The sequence below is a fragment of the Rattus rattus genome, chromosome 3 (genome assembly GCF_011064425.1).
Source record: "Rattus rattus isolate New Zealand chromosome 3, Rrattus_CSIRO_v1, whole genome shotgun sequence".
Lineage (NCBI taxonomy): Eukaryota > Metazoa > Chordata > Mammalia > Rodentia > Muridae > Rattus > Rattus rattus.
Window position 1 is genome coordinate 31,729,488 of NC_046156.1, and position 22,911 is coordinate 31,752,398.

Here is a 22,911-nt window from a genome sequence, read left to right on the forward strand (position 1 = left end):
AGAGTGTTACTAATAGTGTCAGGGATTGGTGCTTGCCCATGGGATGGGTTTCAAGTTGGGCCGGTCACTGGTTGGACATTCCCTCAGTCTGCTCCATCTTTGTCCCTCTACTTCTTGTAGGCAGGACACATTTTGAGTTGAAGATTGCGTGTGTGTGTGTGTGTCCTTGTCCCTCCGCTGGGGGTCCTGCCTGACTACAGGTTCCATACCACCCACCCACCGTCAGGAGTCTCAGTTAGAGTCACTCCCATAGATTCCTGGGAGACTCCTGGATCTCAGGTCTCTGGTATGTCCTAGAGATGCCCCCAACCCCTGCCCTGGGCTGTCAATTTCCATTTATTCTCCTGGTCCTCTCTCCTCATCTCTCCCCACACCTGATCCTCTGAGAGGCTCCACCTAGCATCTAAATGAAACAGATGCGGAGACCCACAGTCAAACATTGGACAGAGCTCATGGAGTCTTATGGAAAAGTTAGGGAAAGGATTGAGAGGCCTGGAGGGGGTAGGAACTCCACAGAAAGACCAATAGTCATCCAACCTAAATCCTGGGGACTCCCAGAGACTGACCACCAACCAAAGAGCATACATGGTCTTTACTCCCTCCAGGCATACAGCAGATGTGCAGCTTGGTCTTCACACAGATCCCCCAACACCTGAGCAGGACTCTCACTAAATCTGTTGCCTGCCCGTGGGTCCCATTCCCCTAACCGAGCAACCGTGTTTGGCCTTGGCAGGAGAGGATGCAGTTAGTCCTACAGTGACTTGATGTGCTACAGTTGGGTGACACCAGGGTGCTCCTTCCCCTTCTCAGAGGAGGTAGGGGAAGGGGTTGTGAAGGGGGGATCGAGAGGAGGGCGCTGAGATTGGGATGTAAAGTGAATAAATAAATGAATGAAGAATCACTTGAAATTTGCTCCAGCTAGGCAAGAAAAGATGCAAAATTAAGAAATAAAGCGCATGGACGGTTTGTTCAGCGAGGCCCGGAGCCCAGTTTAGATATTTGTTGCTGTTATATTACACTGCACACAGGCAAAGCACAGTTCTACAGCACTTGCTGTCCCCTGCCCCACTCACACAAGTACACACTCACACACACACACACACACACACATACACACACAACCACTGCTCTACAAGTGTGGTTGGATTTACCTTTTCTTTCACACAGGAATTCCACAGGGACAGTTATCATATGTTTTAATATAATAAATAACCATTATAACCACAGGTAACATCAATAAATCATCATTTAGATACTAACTTAGCGTGTGTGAGGGGTGGCCCATGAGTCATAGAATGGACGTGGTCTGAGGAGAACCTTCGAGAATCCCCCTGCTGTGGACCATGTGGGGGATCCAGGACTGAGCTCAGGCTGTCAGGCTTGGTAGCAAAGTAACTGTGTTTACCTCACCATCCTGACAGTCAGAGACTGGGAAGTTTTTATTACAAGGAAATTTAATTTAATAACAATTTAATAACAATTTTCCATACTCTTAAAATAAATCTAAAATATTCTCAGAATAAATACTTAATGACTTGGGTTGTCCCTACATGTTTTCCTTGCTAAAAATCATACCAAATTATGATTAAGACGGACATTTTCCCACCTGGATATAAATATATTCCTTTATTAACAATACCTAAGAATCATGTAGACTTGAGTGGTTCAAAACTTACATTTACAGAGAGAACATACAAAAAAAGAGTGAATATGTTAATAATTATCTCAATAGTGGATTTCTAAGTAATTTTGGTTTCTTTTATATAGTTTCTGTATTTTGTACATTTTTCTGTAAGAACATGTTAACTTTAAAATAAAAAAGGCTTTACCCACTTATTATACATATGTACTGGTAAGTTCTGTGCGGGGAAAAGAGGTGAAGAAAACCTGACTTATGGAGCACCAGTGTGAAGGACACTGCGGTGTTCTGCCTTTCCTTTTGTACTTTTTTATTTAAGTTTTTACTGTGAATAGTTTTATGTAAACTGATGGGGAATGCACATGTCCCACCCATGTCCAGCTCAGAAGACTACACTCGTGGGCCTGCCTGGCACTGGTTTCCTGCCTCATGTAAAAACTGTTCCTTTCACAAACAAGACATCTGCCTATCTAATATATACGCACCTTAAAAAGCAAATTTTCAGCACATTATTTTAAGTGATGGAACTTGTTTGTATCAGGGGTTTTAGAATAAAGAAAAACATTAAAAATGTAGGTATAAAAAGATTCTGAATTTACAACAATACAAACACCCTTGCCCAGGTTCCTTTTTGTTGTTGTTAATGAGATTTATCCCTCAATTTCTCTTTCTCTGTTTTCTTCTGTTTTTCTTCTGCTTGTTTTTCTAAATACTCTTTCAGAAGACGGTCCAGCTGTGGTTCACACTGGCTTGCATGCTGCAATCCGTCTTCCCTTCCTGAGAGAGACAGAAAATAGGAATCATTCTTTACCTTTCGGGGCTTTCCACATTACTGTCCCTTCTGGCGTCTCCCAAGGGGCCATGGGCCCAGCTATTCCTCACAAACCACCCAGGATTAGCCCCACAGAACCAGTTTTAATTTAAAATGCTTGAAATAGGTTTGTTTTTCTTTTACCTTTACAGTGTTGGATCACGCGTCCCCATAGTTGATTTTTCCTCAAACAAGACAAACTTCCTATAATCAACAAATGCCTCCTTCCTCTGGTCAATGCAACGTTCATTCGTTTTTCTGAATCAATGAACCCTACTTGTCTTGTCCTCACGCAGGACAGAATAATGATTTCCTTTTCTGCACCCTGAAAGGCGTCCACTGTGGACACCTCCACAGCTTTAACATCTGGATGGTCAACGTCCACACTGAGTAAACTGCAAATCTGTAGATAAAGAAATAGGCTCATAACACAGAAACTAGACGAACTCGCTCTCTAAACTGGTCAGTTCAACCATTTGGTAGTAAATACAGGAATAGTTTTTTCTTTCTTCCTTATGACTCACATGAATTTAGGTAGAAAGTATCTAAAATTGAAAATGACAATATTATTTGTGAATAATTAAAAGTGATTAACCTATTGCAGGGATTTTATTATATATGCTAATTTGGGCAGATAAGTATCTAACAATGAAAAATAAAAACTACTAAGAAAGACTGTAAGGACTACTGAGCACAGCTGGCTTTTCTGCACATGGATCCCTGTCGTCCATCCTTCACACTCACTGGTGAGATGTGATCACACAGAACATTCTGAGAAACGGTCTCAACCCCATCTGTCCCCGGACACAAAGCATACACCACATTTCCTCCTCTAATCTGTTTATTTGCATTCTTCCCAAAAGCTGTATACTGAATTTAATTAAACCTTGTTAGGTCTGCATTGAGTTATGCAGAAAAAATCCAGGCCAGAAAAATACATCAGAATGTCCCTTTGTAAGTACGGGGATGAAATCTCAAAGATTTCTGCACCAAGTGAAGTACTGCCAGTGTAAAACCAGATATTTCAACGTAGAACATGATGTTTAATATGCGCTAACATCATCATACACTGCACACACCTTGTACATCTGCGACTTGTATAATGTTATCACCCCAATCATGGAGCCCTCTATTCCACTTGCAATCAGTGATCGGATTAGCTTGAGGGTAAAAGCAGCTTCTGCCACATTCACAAAGCTGTTCTCTCTTTCAACCTGGAGTAAGAAACAGATCCGAAATTCTCTTCCCAGAAAGGCCATGGGAAGACTGAATGAAACCATACAAACAACAGCAATAAAGTTAAACCAAGAAATTAAGTAGTGATTCCCATCAACACTGATGTCACTCACCTGCTCTGTTCCTGTGACGTTATAGAAACACAGCGTGGGCAGCCACTCCAGTACAGGACTTCTCTCTCTCTCTGAAATGCCGTTCACCAGGTTTCCTTTATAAAACAGATCGTTAGCTATGGCACTGATCACAGGGTGACAACGGTATTGGGTTCTCAACTGAATGGGTTTGTGACCCTAAGAGATTTAAATGGAGAAAAACAAAAAATTAAAACAGCTTTCTCTTTTATTCCTAGAGAAAGAGAAAATCTATTTAAAATGTTTCAGTGTTACATTATGCTCTTAGATAAATTACAAGAGAAAAAAACTGCAGATAAATATTTTAAAAGAAATTATAAAGCTGGGTGGCAGTGCACACACACCTTTAATCCCAGAACTCTGGAGACAGAGGCAAGGGGATCTCTGAGCTTGAGGCCAGTCTGGTCTACAGAGAAAGTTCCAGGACAGCCAGAGCTATACAGAGAAACCCTGTCTCAAACCAAACAGAACAAAACAAAACAGCAGGGAAAAAAACCCTAAATATGTGTTCATAAACTATAAAACCACAAAATAGAGAGTAAGCCAAATCTTAATGTTCACTGCCCCCCAACATTATGCTTTTATAATCTATGTGGAGTTAGGCCTAAGAATTAAGGTCTCTGGACATTAGGCCGGCTGGGTGTACCTGCCCGTGAGTCCAGCTCTGGTGAGGCTCAGGCAGGCAGATCCCAAGGGAAGCTTGTTCTGGACTAGTCAAGAAGCTCAAGGTCAACTTAGTGAGACACTGTCTCAAGGTTCCAAGTGACAAGAAAGCCACGCTTGCTGTGTAGCACACCAGGCCCTAGTCCAATGCCTGCCACTATAGTTTATTTAGCTTCTTTCTCAGAAAAAGTCACCATTTCTTTCAGAACCTTCAAAGTAGCCCCAGCTCTCACAACTGCACTCTAGCATCCAGGTCTCACCATTCCAGTGGATAGAAAAGTCACACTCAAACTACTTTTTTTTCATATTAACAAGAAATAAATAAAAATTATAGAAAAATCTTTTTTTTTTTTAAATTTGGGGGTGGGGAGGGGAAAACCCCTAGAACTATGTAGTGGTTGCTAGGTACCTGACTGTATAAAATGCCACATCACTGTCCACCTTGGACACTCCTGGATAACAGAGGGTGACGTACACAGAGACACGATGAGAAACAGTTTTAAGGCGTATTAGAACAGAGAGATTCCACTCGTCTTTAAGAAGAGTACTTTCTAAAGAACTCCCATTATAAACTACTTAAGAACAAGGATAAGGTACCATATCTTTATCCTTTATGCACCCACACAGTATACACTTAGTGGTAACTCGAAGTATTTAGAAGCACGTGCCATTAAGCAAAGTCGGTCAAAAAGAGTTTGTTCCAGTCCATTTCCATGAGCTGCATCAGAACCCTGAATTGTAGGGGGCAGCTGTTTGGGGTCTCCAACAAGAATTAGCTTTTCACACTCAAACCTACAAAGAAACAATTCAGAAAATTAATCTAAGCGAAGAGAAAAGATATACAGATACCACTCATTGTACTTTCCAAAATGTATTCTTAGAATTCCAAGACAGGAAACGTAAGACCTAGCAGTCTCAGTGGGGCTCAGTAGCATGTTGAAGGCTTTGAAATGTTACCTCCAAGAGTCTTTGGGTTAGGAAGATGGCTCAGTGATTAAAGTACCTTGAAGAGCTGAGCTCAAATCCCTCACACTCACATAGAAGCCAGGCACAGTGGCGGCAGCACAAATCCCTAATTCCAGTGCTAGGAGCTTAGAGACAGGAGGATTACAGAGGCTCGCTGGCCAGTCTGGCAGAGACAGTGAGCTCTGGACTGACTCAGTGAGACCCATCTCCATACATAAGGTGAAGACAGCTGGAGAGAGGGCTCCGTGGTTAAAGCACTTGTTCTTGCAAAGGACCCAGGTTCAATGCCAGGAGGGCAACTCACAGTAGTCCATAACTCCACTCCAACTCTAGGGTGCACATGACACAGACACGAGCAAAATATTCAAACACAGAAAAGAAAATCAACACATTTTAAAAATAAAAAATAAGAAAGAAAAGAACGTGAAGAGGCCAGAAGGAATGCACTGGATGTTTCCCTCTGTCCTGCACATGCACACCCAGCTATGAGCACACGTGGGTGAGCACTGGCACATACATGCCCATGTGGTCGCACATGCTTTCACTTAACAGTTTTCCACGTAAAATATATTAGGCATCCCTTGCCTCTGTGTAGAGTCAGTGCTTCCCAGAACACATTTGAGAAACAGTGATCTTAAGACCTCAGAAACTCTGAAGCTGTCTTGGAATTCCTTGGCTTAAAGTCTGTTTTAGGGATTGAGATAAGAAAGGCCTTCGGGATGAGCTGTCTTTCTAAATAGCAGTAAAACAGTGTGGGGAAGTCTTAGTTTCACAGACAAACCTATGCCCAGATCTCAAAATCTACCCTGTCTGTGGCTCTCCTGCTCCTCACTCTTTCAGTAACCTAGAGGCAGTGACTCTGGGCATGGCTGTTATGAGGATCAAATGAAGGCCACAGTGTGCTCAGAATACAGCAGAACTGCATTACCGCTGTACTGCACCCAGGACCTCAGTGCTCCTGCAAACCTGGCTGCTGGGAAGTTACCAGGTCGCCCTGACTGCCCAGCATCGTTTCAGTAAAAGCTGACCAGGGTCCCAGGCAAACCCTGACAATTGGCGCCCTATGGACACATGGGCGGCGGATGAGCAAGGCCTGCTGAATCTCACTGTGGTGGACGGACTCTTCCTTAACACATGCTTTATTTTATTTTCCATGGTACTGGGGATTAAACTCAGATAACACACATTAAACATTATCCACTGAACTACATCTCAGCCCTCACAGATGCTTTGAAAGCACATTTCTCTAATGGCTGTTATCAGCTTAGGTTTCCCTCTTCAGTTTCTGGGGACAAATTTTCATTTTCAACTTGGTTTTTAATATATTACCTCATAAACTAAAAAAAAATTTTTTTTCAGAAGCTAAACCATTCAAATCATACAAAAGAAAGGACACTGAATGACATTACCCAGTGGAGTTCGGAACCATTAATGCAGCTGACAAATAAGGGAAGTCCTATAATCCCAGCAGTAGTGCTCTTAGGATTATGTCGTAAAGACTGTGAGGTTAAGTCCAATGGCTAAACTATACAAAACTTTGATATATTCACTTCAAAAAGCTTCTCTCTATTATTTATAAAATTAATGTTAGTAACTGAATTGCTAAAAATTCCGACAAGTGTTTGTGGAGTCTGACCTCAGGAAATGTTTGAAATAATTGACTCATGCGTACTCTTGGGAAGGGAGTCGTTCAGGTTACCTTGCGATAGGAAGGAGTGAGGCTGGCTCTGTCATTTGACTGCACTCATCCAGCACAACCACAGGGAACTTAAGGTCATTCATACACGGGAATGGGCAGGCCGCACAGGTGATGCCAACAACTCGAGCCTTCATTAGAAAGAAGAAAGGGTTCTGAGACAATATCCCACTCTGTACCCGTGCCTAGCCTCACTCTCCCCGCTGAGCGTGGGTGAGTCACCTTGCCCGGCCAAGCAAAAATATCACTAACCAACGGCTATTAAAAGAAAGTCAAGAATTTAACAGAGAACGTAAAGGCTAAACGGAATGTATCTTGGCTCCTGCTACTCATAAGTCGACTGTCGGCTTATGGCTACCTTTTCCTCACTCCCACACGTACAGCGGATACTGTAGAACACAAGCTGCTCTGGGGTCACTAGCAAGAGCCTGTCACTGCGGCATTACAGCAGAAGGGACGTACTAGTGCACTAGTGGGTCAGAAAGCGTCAAGGGTGACGTGTCTTCCTTTCTCCTCTACAGGTGAGCCTGAATGAACGGAAGCCGTTTTATCAACACTGACCTAAGTTTCCCAGGAAGAACATGCTAAGAAGCCATCTTTTGCTTAACCCCTGAACACTGTGGCTCTGTGATTGCTTAAGAACCTGTCCAAAGTAGGGCATGTCTGTAACTCCAGGACTTGGGAGCTTGAGGCAAGAGGATCAGGAATTCCAGGGCAATGTGAGCTACACAGTGAGTCCCTAATGCCAATAAAATAGAATTTCAAATGTACTTTTATGCTTTAGTGTATTTGAATTGTACAAACCTTAAGTAATATATTAAAATATCATTGTGTTCAAGGCATAAAGCTTGAAAGACCAATTATATAAATATACATAATAGAAAAATCTATGAATTTTAAGGCTTAGGTATGGTGACTGGTCTAGTATCTTGAGCTACACACACGTATACCATATCAATATGTTTATATATAGTCATGTCCCTTCCTAACCTGCAGCATAATGACACCTGACAGTAAGACCATATGAACAGATGGTCTCTCTTTTTTTAAAGATTATTTCTATTAAGGCTAGAGAGGTGGCTCAGCAGTCAGGAGCACTGGCTGTTTGTTCTTCTGGAGATTCAATTCCCAACACATACATGGTAATTCACAACCATCTATAACTATAGTCCCATGGGATCCTATGTCCTCTTCTGGTGTCCAGACATACATGCAGACAAAACACCCATATATATGAAATATATAAATAAATCTTTAAAAGAATTTTTTTATATAATTACATCATTACCCCTCCTGTTCCTCCCTCCAAGCCTGTCATGTACCTGTCCTTGCTCTCTTTCAACTTCACAGCCTTCTTTTCCATTCACTGTTATTGCTTTGTTGTTGCTGGTAGTGGTGGGGTGTGTGTGTGTGCATGTGTGTGTGTATTCTTAAATACACAAACACAATCTGCTCAGTATGTATATTACTGTATGCATGGTTTCAGAATATTAAACACCAAATGATTTTTTCAACAATCCCAAATGACAAAACCAGGACTCTCGACTGTCTCTTTCCCCACAGAGCCCAAGGACATTATAAGCATTATTTTCTTAACATTCGTCATGTACAGTGGCTCTGTGTCAGTCAGGCTTCCATTCTTCTATTAAACTATCACCTGAGTGTACTCAGGATCAACATGGAGGAAGGAGAGAGCCACTGCCAGGTGTCTTCTGACCTCTACACACACACACACACACACACACACACACACACACACACACACACACACACACACACACACATGCACACACGCACACACACACACACACACACGCGCACACGCACACAATTTAAAAAAGACCAGATGTGTTAGCACGCTTTTAATCCCTTCACTTAGGCAAAAGCGGGTGAATCTCTGTGAATTTGAGGCCAACCTGGTCTACACAGCAAGTTCCAGGGTTACATAGAGAAAGCCTGTCTATAAAATGAAAAAAAAAAAGGAAAAAATGTGACTTTAAAAGAGAGATCCGGGAGCTGGAGATGGCTCTAGGCACCTGCAGCTTCTCCTGAGGACCTGAGCTCAGTTCCCTGACCCACACTGGGGGCTAACAAACTCCTGTGCCTCCAGCTCCGAGGGTCAACTCTCCTCTGTCCTCTGCAGGCACCCACATATCCACAGTCACCACCCACACACAGAAACTGAAAAAGAAAATTGTTTTAGCTGAAAGCCACTTACTTTGTCTTGAAAATCCCAAAAGGGTTGAACTTTTGGGGGTTGAACTTGAGGCATTTAGTTATTTAAAAGTAGATCCTAATCCTTATAACTTATCTCTTAGTACATATCTCTTAGTACAACTCTTAAATAGCATTTATTCTTTTATTTCTGGAAACTATATCTGATAAAAGCAATTTTAGAAGGAAAATCTTAAATTTATAAATCAATAAGCATTTTTTAAAAATTAAAGGATGAAGTTTTTCCATTAAAGAATTATATTAGTTTTAGCTTTTTGTTGTTGTTTGGGACACAGTCTGTCTGTCTGTCTGTCTGTCTGTCTGTCTGTCTGAATTGGATATTTTCTTTGCTTACATTTCCTGATCTCCCCTCTGGAGTTTCCCATCCCTTTCCCCCTCCCCCGGCCTCTATGAGAGTGTTCCCACCGACTCACTCCCATCTTCCTACCCTGGCTTCCCCTACACTGGGGCATCCAGCATTCACAGGGCCAAGGGCCTCTCCTCTCATTGACGCCTGACAAGGCCATCCTCTGCTACATATGCAGATGGAGCCATGGGTCTGTCCATGTGTACTCTTTGGTTGGTGGTTTAGTCTCTGGGAGCTCTGCTTGATTGATATTACTGTTCTTCCTATGGGGTTGCAAACCCTTCAGTTCCTTTAGTCCTTTCTCTAACTCCTCCATTGGGGACCCCGTTCTTAGTCCGATGGTTGGCTGTGAGCATCCACATCTGTATTTGTAAGGCTTTGGCAGAGCCTCTCAGGAGACTCTCTATGTAGCTCTGACTGTACTAGTCTCAGTCTGTGACCAGGCTGGGCTTGAAATTACAGAGATTCACCAGACTCGGCCTCCCATGTAAGGCATTGCTAACATGACCAACTATTTTTACCTTTTAATTCATTATTATACTGCTGAGAGTCAAATAATAGAAGATATTTTATTATTTATTGACTAGGAAGCAGTAACTATAAACCATTTTTAAAAGTTTATTGTAGTCTGGACACTGAGGAAAATTTAAAAAGTATTATTAAAAGTAAATTTAAAAATTTTTTAAAGTATTTTTTTCCTGTTAATATATGTTTATTTGTTGATAGGTAATGTTTATTGGAACTGGGTTCTGATTAAAAATAGTCAAAAATATTAGCAGCTATTCTTATATATTATTATAGCAGGTTGAGTAGTTTACATAAATGGCATTGGTATTTGTTGAAAACAACCAAATTCGGCCCTTAGTTGAGGAGGGGCAGCCCAGAGCAAGCTTTACAACTCTGATCCTAGAAAGTTAGTCTCAAGGGCTCTGAGGACTTCTAGCTGAGCATTTTTAACCAATGTCATTCAACCCAGCACTATGGAAGCAGAGAGACAAGTGATTTCTGTGAGTTCCAGGTCAGCCAGGGCGACAAAGTAAGACTCCATAACAAAACAGAAACAGTATCTCGAGGTCTTCTAGAATGTAAACCATCACACACTCGTCATTGGGTTTCCTTTCCCTGTAAAGTTTGTCTGACGATCCACCCGACTTGCAACGTGACTTTACAGTGCTTACCAGCAGAGCGAAGGGAATCTTAGGGGGCAGAGCATGAACTTTGAAGGTCTAGCCTGCCCTCCTGTGTTCAGGTATCCTGAGTATGCGGTGGGTGGGTGCCCTGAGACCAGACTGGCTCACAGTCTACGCCGAGCAACGGCTGCTGACACTCAGAGGCTGCCCTGAGCGTCTGTACTCAGTAGCCTCATTTCAGCAACAGCGACCAGGACAGGGTCTCACGCAAGCCGGCTTCCCAAATACCTGCAGAAACTGACCAGTGTCCGTGCAGTGCAAGGGAGCCGTGACTCTTCTTCCTTCACTACTGTCCTTTGCATAAGACAAAGCTTCTGAACTGTCCCCTTCACCAAGGGACAGTACTTCCTGTTACCATCTGGGCACCTGGCACCCAGCGCCAGGAGGGAGTGGAGCGCTGCCTGTATTCTTGGGCGCAGACAGACGTGAGACACCTGGCTTTCCACGGCAGCATCACAGACAAATTTTCACTCTGATATTTCACCCAGAATAAAAACTTTTTCTCTTTCTTTCTCTTAGAATCCAACTAATTTTACGGGTTTTACCAAGAATCTATTCAAAGCTCTCCATTTTCTTCTTCGAGCCTCTATGTAAAGGGAGAAGAAAGAAGGCTGCAGGCATGGTAATAAAATGTGTCCATCACTGTCCGGACACAGTCAAAAGAATGACCGTGGTGAGCAATGCCTTGGGGAACAGTGACAGAGGTTCCAGGAAAAAAAGAGCGGGTCTTTTACCTCAGGTGCATTGTTCCCAGAATTGTTCTTGGATGTGATTTCATGCCTCCTGTGACACTTACATTCAATTTATAAGATATGTTTACTATTGGATGTCAGAACACAGCTATAGAACTGTCTGATACCCACACCCTCACTCTAGATAAGGCTTCTGCCTTGCTTACATGTTTTTCCACATAGAATCTACAGTTCATGTCAGGCAGTTGTGTTTAAATTTGTCTGTCCTAAGAACGTTCTGGTAAAGCGCTGCTCTGTTAATTTTATATGTGCTTACTGGTGTTTGTGTACATGTTTTTCTAATCATGCTTTTTCTGAACTCAAACAGCCTTCCTTGGATCACCGCTTTCTTTGTTACGTTCGTAAATACAGGTACACTGAGACCGAAGCAAGGCTATTAGACCCTAGTCCGCCCATTCTCTCAGGTCCTCAGATCCCAGGTCCTGCAAACAAGATCTGCACAGGCTGATGGAAGCCAGCAGCCACAACTTGAAGAATGTTTGCAGCAAATACAATACGCAGTGGGTAGAGTTGGTAAGGATGCACGTTGAAGTCTCAGCTCATCCATCACCACAGACGAAGAGCATCTGAACAGAACATACACACCGGGAAGGAACTGGTGTGATTTCACCTCACCTGCTTTAGCAGGACTCTGTTGGTCCCCAGTTTATGCTGCTCAATACTTTTCCTGACATAAACTCTTTCCATTGGAGTCAGTTCTTCCTTCATCAGGGCGTGGAGTTCCTTTAATTGTTCGCTTTCATTGTCTGAGCTAGCATGTAAGCTGAAATTGAGCAACAAGAAAGAATATTCCTTGTTAATTTCATATGCACAACGAACGAAATGGATTAGACTTTTGTTGTTGTTTGCTTGTTTTTCTTTTTCTAAGTCAAGGTCTCACTGTCTCATCCTGGCTCTCCTGGAATTAGCCATGGAAATGACTCAGAGACCTACTTGCTCCTGCCTCCCAAGGACCAGGATTAAAGACCTGGGCCATTACATGTGCTTTGGATTACTCGTTCTAAGATAGAATTTCTATATAGGTTTCCTAATTTAACTAAAAACTAAAGCTATCTCTTTCTCAAAGGCCAAATTTAAGATAAAACCCATAAAACGTTGATACTTCTCAGACTCTTGTGTAACTGTTAGGATTTAGCAGTCTTACCTGTAAGGTAAAACTGGCTTGGCAATCTTCCTAACACTCCCAACTCGGATGAACTTTTCAAATCCAAGACTGAGAAGCCTTTAAAAAAAACAAGAGAAAACAGATTCTCCTTACTTACAAACAGTATAAAACACAGTTTCACGTATTATTACATTAATGTGAGCTTTTCTTTAAAGACAGTGTGCAGTCTGTAGCCCGGACTTTCCTTAAACTCCCAATGCTCTTCCTCAGCCTACTGATGCTGGACACACATGTATGCACATACATGTTTAGGGTATATTATTATCATAATTATTTTGCATAGGACTGTACTGTAGAGTTATATGATTTGATATGAACTATTTAAACTCAAAGTAAAAGCAAGGAAGTTGAAAATTTCCCCCTGGAACATACTGAGAGATTTTTAGCAGTTATCTTCCTTTCTTGGTAGGAGCTTAAAGCCAAGACTGTATGTGCGCTGTACATTCATTCCACTACTGAGCTACCTTCTCAGCACTCTGCAGAAAACTCAGGTAGATTTATTTTATATAAGTTACTTTTCTATTGCTGTGATAAAACATTGTAACTAAAACAACTTACAGAAAAAAGGGGTTTGTTTGGGGTGTATAGTGCCAGGGGAGTGACAGTCAATGGTGGTGGAGTGGAGAGGAGAGGACAGGCAGCTGAGAGCTCACATCTCAATTCCCAACTGCAAGCAGAGGAGGCTCCTGAAACCTCAAGGCCTCGACACACCTCCAGTGACACACTTCCTCCAGCAGGGTCCACCTCCAGTGACACACTTCCTCCAGCAAGGCCACACCTCCAATAATACACTTCCTCCAGCAAGGCCACACCCCCAAAACCACACTTCCGCCAGTGACACACCTCCTCCAGCAGGGCCCGCCTCCAGTGACACACTTCCTCCAGCAGGGCCACACCTCCAATAATACACTTCCTCCAGCAGGGCCACACCTCCAGTGACACACTTCCTCCAGCAGGGCCACACCTCCAGTGACACACTTCCTCCAGCAGGGCCCACCTCCAGTGACACACTTCCTCCAGCAAGGCCACACCTCCAGTGACACACTTCCTCCAGCAGGGCCACACCTCCAATAACACACTTCCTCCAGCAAGGCCACACCTCCTAATCCTCCTCAAATAGCCACTAACTAGGACTAAAGCATTCAAATCTGTACAGTACTTATAAAATGCCAGTGTTGAGATTGATTAGAAATAAAATGCCCTAAAAACATAATATGGAAAGCAATAAATACTATATATTTTTCATTAAGAGCCTTTTCAGATCGCTTCTCGGCCTTTTGGCTAAGATCAAGTGAAGAGCCTTTTCAGGATGTTACTATAATGATGCACACTAGCCCATCAAAGAGGAGGACACTGAAGCTGAGATAACTTAGGTTAAGATAAGGTGAGATAACTTAGTTGAGCCTACATCATTAACGAGTTGATGGGGCTGGAGAGATGGGTCAGAGGTTAGGAGCACTGGCTGCTCTTACACAGGACCCTGGCTCAATTCCCAGCACCCACACAGTGGCTTACAACAATCCTTAACTCCAGTTCCGAGGGACCCAATGTCTTCTGGCCTGTGTGGACACAGCACACCCATGGTGCACAGACATAAATGCAGGCACAGCACCCATACATATAACATTAAACAAACAAACAACAAACGAACAAGCAGAGCCAGTCAAGCCTAGAACTCAGGCTACATTGCTGACTTGCAGAGATGAGATACAGAGAACTCTACAGACAGTTCCTAAGCCCTGGGAACAGGGACTTGAGTAGAAGGAGGAACTGTTCTCCTCCCTCTTGTATCCTACACTCTAGCTTTATACTCTCTCAGAGGTGCAGCTCAATGAACCCCAGGTCCTCTAAACACCTGCATCACCTTGGAAATAGGGATTTAAAGAGAACTAAAGCAAACTCAGTTTCCCAGATCGATGACGGAAACCCACTGTTAGAACATAAAATGATTCCTGTTTTAAATCTTCCAGTCTGACAAGACCTAGAATCAGGCTGGAGGTAAGCTCTGGTAAGTTATGACCGTAAAGAGTTTCTAGACTGAAAGGGTAAGTCCCAACAGTGGGTGGCGGGAAGCCATGGGTCCCACATTAAGTGAATGCAGACAGACAGAAAGGCACCAGCACCTGTCTCATCTGCTTCCTGAGAGTGGATGGACCAGTTACCTCATGCTTCAGCCACCATGGCTTCCACAGCATGAGGCCTTGTACTGCGGATATGAACTGTGATGACATTTCCCACCTTCAGTTATTTTGTCAGGCTAAGATGAGAAGTAACCAATGAACTTCAATTTAGAGAAAAGTGAGCTACTTCTCCATCAGAAATAGCTAGTGCTTGTTTTTCAGTGCAAGTTTATATTACATCAGTAACACGGTAGGGGCGGTATTCTCAGAGCACTGATGCTATAGGGGTCTGGGTATTATTTGTATCCCATTTTTTCATTTTTTTTCCTTAAAAAAAAAAAATTGTCTTATTCTGTCTTAGGGTTTCATTTCCTACATAAACATCATGACCAAGAAGCAAGTTGGGGAGGAAAAGGTTGTTTCAGCTTACACTTCCACATTGCTGTTCATCACCAAAGGAAGTCAGGACTGGAACTCAGGCAGGTCAGGGAGCAGGAGCTGATGCAGAGGCCATGGAGGGATGTTACTTACTGGCTTGCTTCCCCTGGCTTGCTCAGCTTGCTCTCTTATAAAAATCCAAGACCACCAGCCCAGAGATGGCACCACTCACAATGGGCTGGGTCCTCTCTCCTTGATCACTGAGAAAAATGCCTTACAGCTGGATCTCATGGAGGCATTTCCTCTAGGGAGGCTCCTTTCTCTGTGATAGCTCCAGATTGTGTCAAGTTGACACACAAAACTAGACAGTGCCTACTCTGAGCATCATACCAGACATTGTCTATTCCCATGCACAAGAAGGTATTCTACTCTGAAGAAAGGGAAAATGCAGTCTACCTGCAGTCGAAGCATCTATCTTACTTACAGATTCATACTTCTCAGGTCCTTTTCAGAGAGTCAAGCATTAAACAGCCTTCTAAAACAGCTGTGGGTAGAGCCTAGTGGTAGAACACCCGTTTAGCATGCACAAAATCCCAGGTTCAATCCCCTAGCCCCTTCTCTCTCTCTCTCTCTCTCTCTCTCTCTCTCTCTCTCTCTCTCTCTCTCTCTGTCTCATACATGCATACACCTGTTCCAGGACATTTGATCATACTGTGAACCCCAAGATTGTACATTTACTGAAAATACCTATTTCTAGCTGTGGTGTGGCCCAGCCCTTAGCACACACCTTTAATCCCAAACAATGAAGGTAAAGTTGATTTGTAGAAGGAAGCACTCATATTTGAAGGTGATGTCTTATCACTTTCTTTACAAAGTGACGAAATCAGAGAAAGATTTGACAGAATAGAATATGCCCAACTCTCATGAAGATAGAGAAAAGAGAAGCTATTAAGGAGGGGGAGAGAGAGAGAGCGCGCGAGCAATTTTACTAGGACAGTTGTACAGAGACAGGTTGCAGAGAAAGAACAAGCTAGACACAGGTGAAGACAAAACAAGTCAGGGAACGAGGAGACAGAGGACTAAAACAGATTGTCAGAGTTAGTTTGAGGCCAAGCAGAGCAAAAAGTCAGAAGCCAAGAGAGAAGCAAGATTGAATCAGTCAGCTTGGAGAGCTTGAGTCAGAACAGCTGAGTTGAAGCAGCCAGCCAGAGTTCGGAAAGAAACAGAAAAGGTGAGCTTATTCAGCAGTAAGTCTCAAAGGCTGAAAACATTCTAGGCCTAGATAAGACTGTGTGAAGGCTGCAAGCTTCCAGGACTAGGTCTCAGTTAGCAGACTGAGGCAGTGAGCCTCAGAGATGACAGTTACTACAGGAAAATAAAAGCTACTTTTATACAATGCACACACACACACACACAGAGAGAGAGAGAGAGAGAGAGAGAGAGAGAGAGAGAGAGAGAGAGAGAGAGAGAGAGATTAAACAAAAAGATAAATCATGGATTTTTAAAAATAAAAATAGGTGGAAATTCAGATAAATACTGAATTATTGGTAAATATTCAGTATTTTCTTGTCATTTAAAAAATATACTTACGCCAATTTGGGCACACATGAGCCTCTATTCCCCAGGCTTGGCAGCAAATGCCTTTACCTGTTGATCCATGTCAGTAGTCCTTATTTGCAATTAAAAAAGAAAAAGACCTATACAGTCAAAAAAAACCTGGTGCTAGAGATGGATCAGTAAAAGCACTTGCAATTCAAGCACAAGTCCTGAGTTCAAATCCCTAGCACCTACATTAGAAAACAAAAAACTACTACAGTCATGCAGTCATCTGTAATCTAGCACTGAGGGACAGAGGGGGACTGTGACTCCGAGTAAAAGGCAGACTGATAATGTAGCACATGATATTTTTCTCTGACCTCTACACATGTAAAGGCGTGCACTTCTGCCATACACACATACATACACAGAGTAAATTAAAATTTTTTTGTATTTACTTAGAATTGATTGCTCTTGTCTTCTTTGTATCCTCTTATTAAACACAGACATGACTTACATTGTTCAGCTGTGTTGTTTACACAGGGCATGAGCAAGGGGATGGCATATAGTTGCCATTCTGAGTGACAATTTCTGGTATTTGGCTTTAGCCTACTGCTATGATAATAAATTCAAACCTCGGAGTCAGAGGCATAGGATTGCTACCTGTGAGAAGAAATAGCCTAAGGCCCACGGTGCATGAGTCCTCTGCAGAGCCCCTGAGCTGCAGCCTGGACGAGCAGCCGTCCCAACTGTATGTATAGCAAGGAGCGATGAGGTTGGAAGTCTACTACTTCCGATGGCAAGCAGCAGGCAAGCCTCCTTTCCATTCCCAAGGAAGATGGTATCCCCTCAGTCCAAGCTGCAACCCCGAGAAATGCCTTTCAAAGGAATGCTCAAGGCTCACAACAGATTCCCCCCTCCCTGCAGGAACACACTGCCGGTCCCACATGTTCTTGGCCAAACTTGGACTTTACAGGGTTATTCTATCGTTATCCAAACTGTCAGATAGGTGAACAGTCATGAGTTAAAAAGTCAGACTGACTACATCGTAGCTCTTGGGTCAGAAATGACAGCTTTGTACTCTCTCCAGGCAGCAAGCTTATGAGACAGGGTTATTTACGTCCACTTGTCACACTTACCCAAGAAGCACTCTGTCAACAGCTACATTAGTGGAAGAGGAAATGAGGAGTTTCCATGGCCTTGCCCTGCCAACTGCTTCAGAATCACACTTTTCAAACAGCTCTACCAAGAACAGAATCACCACAGCCAGCAAGTAGCTTTTGCCTGCTCCAAAAACACCTAAGACACCATAAAAACTTTTATGAATATACAAGCAATACTTTCTCTATCTCACCCACCTTTAATTAGTTAATATACTCAAAAATAAGAGTGTCCATCCACTATGTTCAGCACAAGAGAATAAACAGACAACACTACAGTCAACAGGATAAATCATAAGTAAAGAGATAATGGTAACAGGGTAGCACTGTTATGAGAGCAGAGAAAAAGACTATTTATTGTGGCCTTGGTAGATGGGAAGGCTTTCTGTAAAGAAAGAAGTAGCAAGCTGGGTGGGAGTGGTACATGCATTTAATCCTAGCAGTCAGGAGGCAGAGGCAGGCAGATCTCTAAGAGTTCAAGGCCAGCCTGCCAAGGCTGCACAGAGAACCTGTCTCAAAAAATCAAAACAAACCCTACACATATAGAGTAGATATGCAGTTTGCTCTTCATGTGAGTCTGCTAACAACTGGAGCAGGGGCTGTTCCTCACTCGGCCTTTGGATCCCTTTTCCCCTAGTTAGGCTGCCCTGTCTGGCCTCAGTGGAGGATGATGGACTTAGTCCTGATTCAACTTAATACATCAGGGCAGGTTGGGGTGGGAGTAGTGGGGGAAGAGAAGAGAGATGGGAGGGTGGGACTGAGAGGGCAGAAGGGAAGGGGGTTTTGATCAGGATGTAAAGTGAACAAATAAATTTTTTTTTTTTTTTTTTTTTTTTTTTTTTTTTCCGGAGCTGGGGACCAACCCAGGGCCTTGCGCTTGCTAGGCAAGTGCTCTACCACTGAGCTAAATCCCAACCCCACAAATAAATTATTAAACCCTCCCAAAAGAAAGAAAGGAAGGAGGGAAGGAAGGAAGGAAGGAAAGAAGGAAGGAAGGAAGTAGCAGAACTAAGTCTCCCAGAATCACATACCCAACGATCTAGAGAAAGTCAGCTAAGCGTGTTGAAAGCACTTTCAGAACTTTCCACAGGTATACAGCCGGAAGGCAAAAAGGGAGGCTCGTGGGAGGCAAAGGGACAAATCACAAGAGGACAAACCAGCCCTCAGGAGGCAGAGGTATGTGGATTTTTGGAAGTTCAAGACCAATATGGTCTACAAAGTGAGTTCCAGGACAGCCAGGCTTACACTGTCTCAAAAAAGGATAAATTGGACCTCTACTAGAGCTAAAATTTTTATATTTCTCCTGAAGTTGGCAAGCAGACACTGAAGGATTTTAAGCACCTGGACTGACTTGTCAGAGTATGTCTTAGAAAATGACATGGGTCTATATGAGAAAGGTGAAGGGAAGACAGAGCACCTAGCATAATCAACTCACACATTCCTGAGGCATGTGCTGTGCGCTCCTCTAAGCATTCTACTTACTCTGAATCATTTACACATCCAACCACATGAGGTGTACGCTTCTTTTAATGCACATTTTACAGAAGTCAAAGCTATGAAGTAAGCCACCTACCAAGATCACACAGCTAGTGAGTGATGGAACCAGGATGTGAGAGCAGAGTTCTGATTCAGGATGCTACCTCCTGACCTACTAGAAAACCCGCCGAAGAGCAGAGTAACGTATAAACACTCACATCCTCTACAACGTCTCTCACCATGAATGACTGTGATAGGCAGGGAATGGCTGAAGGGCTCCAGGGCATCTTCATCGCTGCCTCGGGATGCCATCATCTGAGCTATCTGCATTAGTGCTGAAGCTTGGTCGTTGTTCAACCGGTGCACGTTAATCAACTCTCTGGCCAACTGTAAGGTCGCTCCCAAGTGGAGGAGTTCAAATTTTGTTTTAATGCTTGTAATGGCTGGTGGGATAAATTTTCTTTTACTGACATTTTTACTGCTAACTGTAGCTGACTGAGACCTAGTAAAAAGAACATTAGAAACAGTTAGGGCTTTTGAAATGTGTGAGTGGTCTTATTTATAACTTAGCTCTCATTTTACAATCCTCAGAAAACAAAATTGGAGGTAACAAATGGATAGGCTTTACTCTGGAGGGTGCAAGAGAACTAATATTTACAAAACACCCACCGTCCACTGCCATGAGTTTAAGTAGTTTACACATTAATTTATATACTCTTTACACCAAAAAAGAGTTACCCCAAATAGAGATATATAAATATTTAAATGTGCCCACAAATTCATGGTACTAATAGGTAGTAATCTTTAGATAATTAACATAGCTTATACTTCAGGCAAACCTACAATAGGTAAATAGATTTTATTGTTATTTAAAATATATAAAAATGAAGCTACAAGGCTTAAAAAACCCCTAGGGTTTTGTTGTGGCAAAGAAAAGGGTAATGCTGCAAGATAGAGATCCAAAGTGGAAGGGAGGAGCCGGGAAGATAGCTCAGTGTGGAGCACTTGTTGAGCATGAATGGAGTTCAATGTCCAGTGCAAGGCAGCATGCTTTTCTCATTTTAATATATTAACTATAAATTCACTTCCCAGTTATTTTAATTCATTCATTCAGACAGGATGTCTCATGTATGCCAGGTTAACCTGGAACTTTCTAAGTAGGTGAAGATGAATTAGAAGTCATGATTCTCGGGGCTGGGGATTTAGCTCAGTGATAGAGTGTTTGCCTAGCAAGCACAAGGCCCTGGGTTCGGTCCCCAGCTCCAAAAAAAAAAAAGAAAAGAAGTCATGATTCTCCTCTCCACCTCTGAAGTGCTGAGACTACAGGTGTATATTACCACAGGAGGTTAGTGTGGTAATGGAGATGTAATCTAGGGCCTCGTGGATGTGACAGAATGAGCTGTAGCCAAGCCCCATTTCTCACTTTTTTAAAAAGAGCTTTGGTGTTAGAAAAATTTAAAAATGAGATATAGGTAATAAGAATAAATATGTGTCAACATGGACATCATAAAATCATTCTTTTGAATGTTAAGTGATGTGCACCATTAAGATACAGATAAGGGGCTAGAGAGAAGGCAGGTAAAAGTACTGGCTGTTCTTCCGAAGCACCCAGACTCTATTCCCAGAGCCCACATAGCAGCTCACAACTGACTGCAGCAACACTTCCAGGGATCCAATATCCTTTCTGGCCTCCCCAGATGCCAGGCACACAAATGACGAACAGTCATACATGCAGGCTGAACACCCATACACAGGAAAAAACATACAGATGAATGAAATGTTGCACAATGAGGCTGGAGAAATGGCTCAGCAGTTAAGAGCACTGGCTGCTCTTCCAGAGGTCTTGAATTCAATTCCCAGTAATTACACAGTGGTTCATGATCATCTATAAAGGAATCTGATGCCCTCTTCTGGCATGCAGTAGTACATGCAGACAGAGCACTTACACATTAAAAAACAACAACAATGATAAAAGACTTTTAAAAAGGTACTATAATGGTCTTTTAAAAGTCCTCAATAAAAGGAATTAATTTCAGAACTGGCCTGAATGACAACAAATAAACCGATGAAAAGGAAGTAATGCATATATATTTTTTCTTTCCTTTCATAAATGTCATTTATTTATTTATCTTTGGTGCTGGAGATCAAACCAGAGCCTCACACATGCTCACAGCATTCTACCATTGAGCCACATCTGTTTTATGCTTAACTTCTAATATACAAATATAATCTCCAAATGTAAAAGATAATTAAAATTTTGTTGGTAAAAATATATCTAATATTCTGTTATTGCACTTTCAGTTAACACTTGAGCTGATAAATTTTCTGTTAGCTTGATACAAGTTAGCATCTGAGAAGAGGGAACCTCAATTAAGAAAATGTCTTGGGGGCTGGAGAGAGAGCTCAGTGGTTAAGAGCACTGACTGCTCTTCCAGAGGTCCTGAGTTCAATTCCCAGCAACCACATGGTGGCTCACAACCATCTGTAATGAGATCTGATGCCCTCTTCTGGTGTGTCTGAAGACAGCTACGGTGTACTTATATATAATAAATAAATGAATCCTTATAAAATATTGTCTCTATCACATTGGTCCATAGAAAGTCTATGGGGCACATTCTTGATTAATTATTGATGTGGGAGGGTCCAGCCTACTGTAGGTGGTACAACCCCTGGGCAAAGGGTTCTAGGTTGCATAAAGAAGCAGACTGAGCAAGCCAGGAAGCATGTTCCTCCATGGTCTGTGCTTCAGTTCTTACCTCCAAGTTTCTGCACCAAGTTCCGTTTGAGATAAGACACTATCTAAGCTGTAAGGTGAAACAAACCTTTTCCTCCCAAGTTGTTTCTGATTATAGCCTTTTTTTTTTTTAAAGATTTATTTATTCATTTTATATATATGAGTACACTGTAGCTGTCTTCAGACACACCAGAAGAGGGCATCAGATCCCATTACAGATGGTTGTGAGCCACCATGTGGTTGCTGGGAATTGAACTCAGGACCTCTGAAGAGCAGCCGTGCTCTTAACCACTGAGCCATCTCTCCAGCCCTGATTATAGTCTTTATCAAACAATAGAAAGGAACTAGGCCGCCATAATATAATATCAATACTGCAAAGGTAAAAGATGACTTACATTGCTAACAGGTATGGCATTAGTGGAAGAGTCGCTGGGTTAAAGTAGTCCTGAATGTTTTGCAGCATTGTCAGCTCTGTGCTGACATTACAAACCAATAATGCATGGACCGTTACTACAGAGACAAGGCAGAAAGTGCATATTAGATGTAAATAAAACCAACACAAACTGATCAAATGTCCTTATAACTCAGGTTACCGTCTGAACTAGTCAGATGACAGAAAACAATTTGTTAGGACATGCGAGGTCTTTAAACATCTCTCTGTTTATATTGCTATGCTC

The 22,911-nt window shown here is 42.5% G+C and overlaps 1 protein-coding gene across 1 annotated transcript in view; it reads right to left on the bottom strand.

Moving 5' to 3' along the window:
• Positions 1–2,279: 2,279 nt before the first annotated feature.
• The window catches only part of Zgrf1 (zinc finger GRF-type containing 1), a 62,025-nt gene continuing 41,393 nt past the window's right edge, over positions 2,280–22,911 (bottom strand). Inside the window, exons 16-26 of the mRNA XM_032897356.1 lie at positions 22,630–22,744; positions 19,740–20,002; positions 18,004–18,163; positions 12,810–12,887; positions 12,281–12,428; positions 7,146–7,273; positions 5,149–5,272; positions 3,800–3,976; positions 3,530–3,664; positions 2,595–2,853; positions 2,280–2,416 (exon numbers count right to left, since the gene is read on the bottom strand). Of these exons, the coding sequence (XP_032753247.1) occupies positions 2,280–2,416; positions 2,595–2,853; positions 3,530–3,664; positions 3,800–3,976; positions 5,149–5,272; positions 7,146–7,273; positions 12,281–12,428; positions 12,810–12,887; positions 18,004–18,163; positions 19,740–20,002; positions 22,630–22,744 (1,724 nt within the window). The remainder of the gene's footprint in view (positions 2,417–2,594; positions 2,854–3,529; positions 3,665–3,799; positions 3,977–5,148; positions 5,273–7,145; positions 7,274–12,280; positions 12,429–12,809; positions 12,888–18,003; positions 18,164–19,739; positions 20,003–22,629; positions 22,745–22,911) is intronic.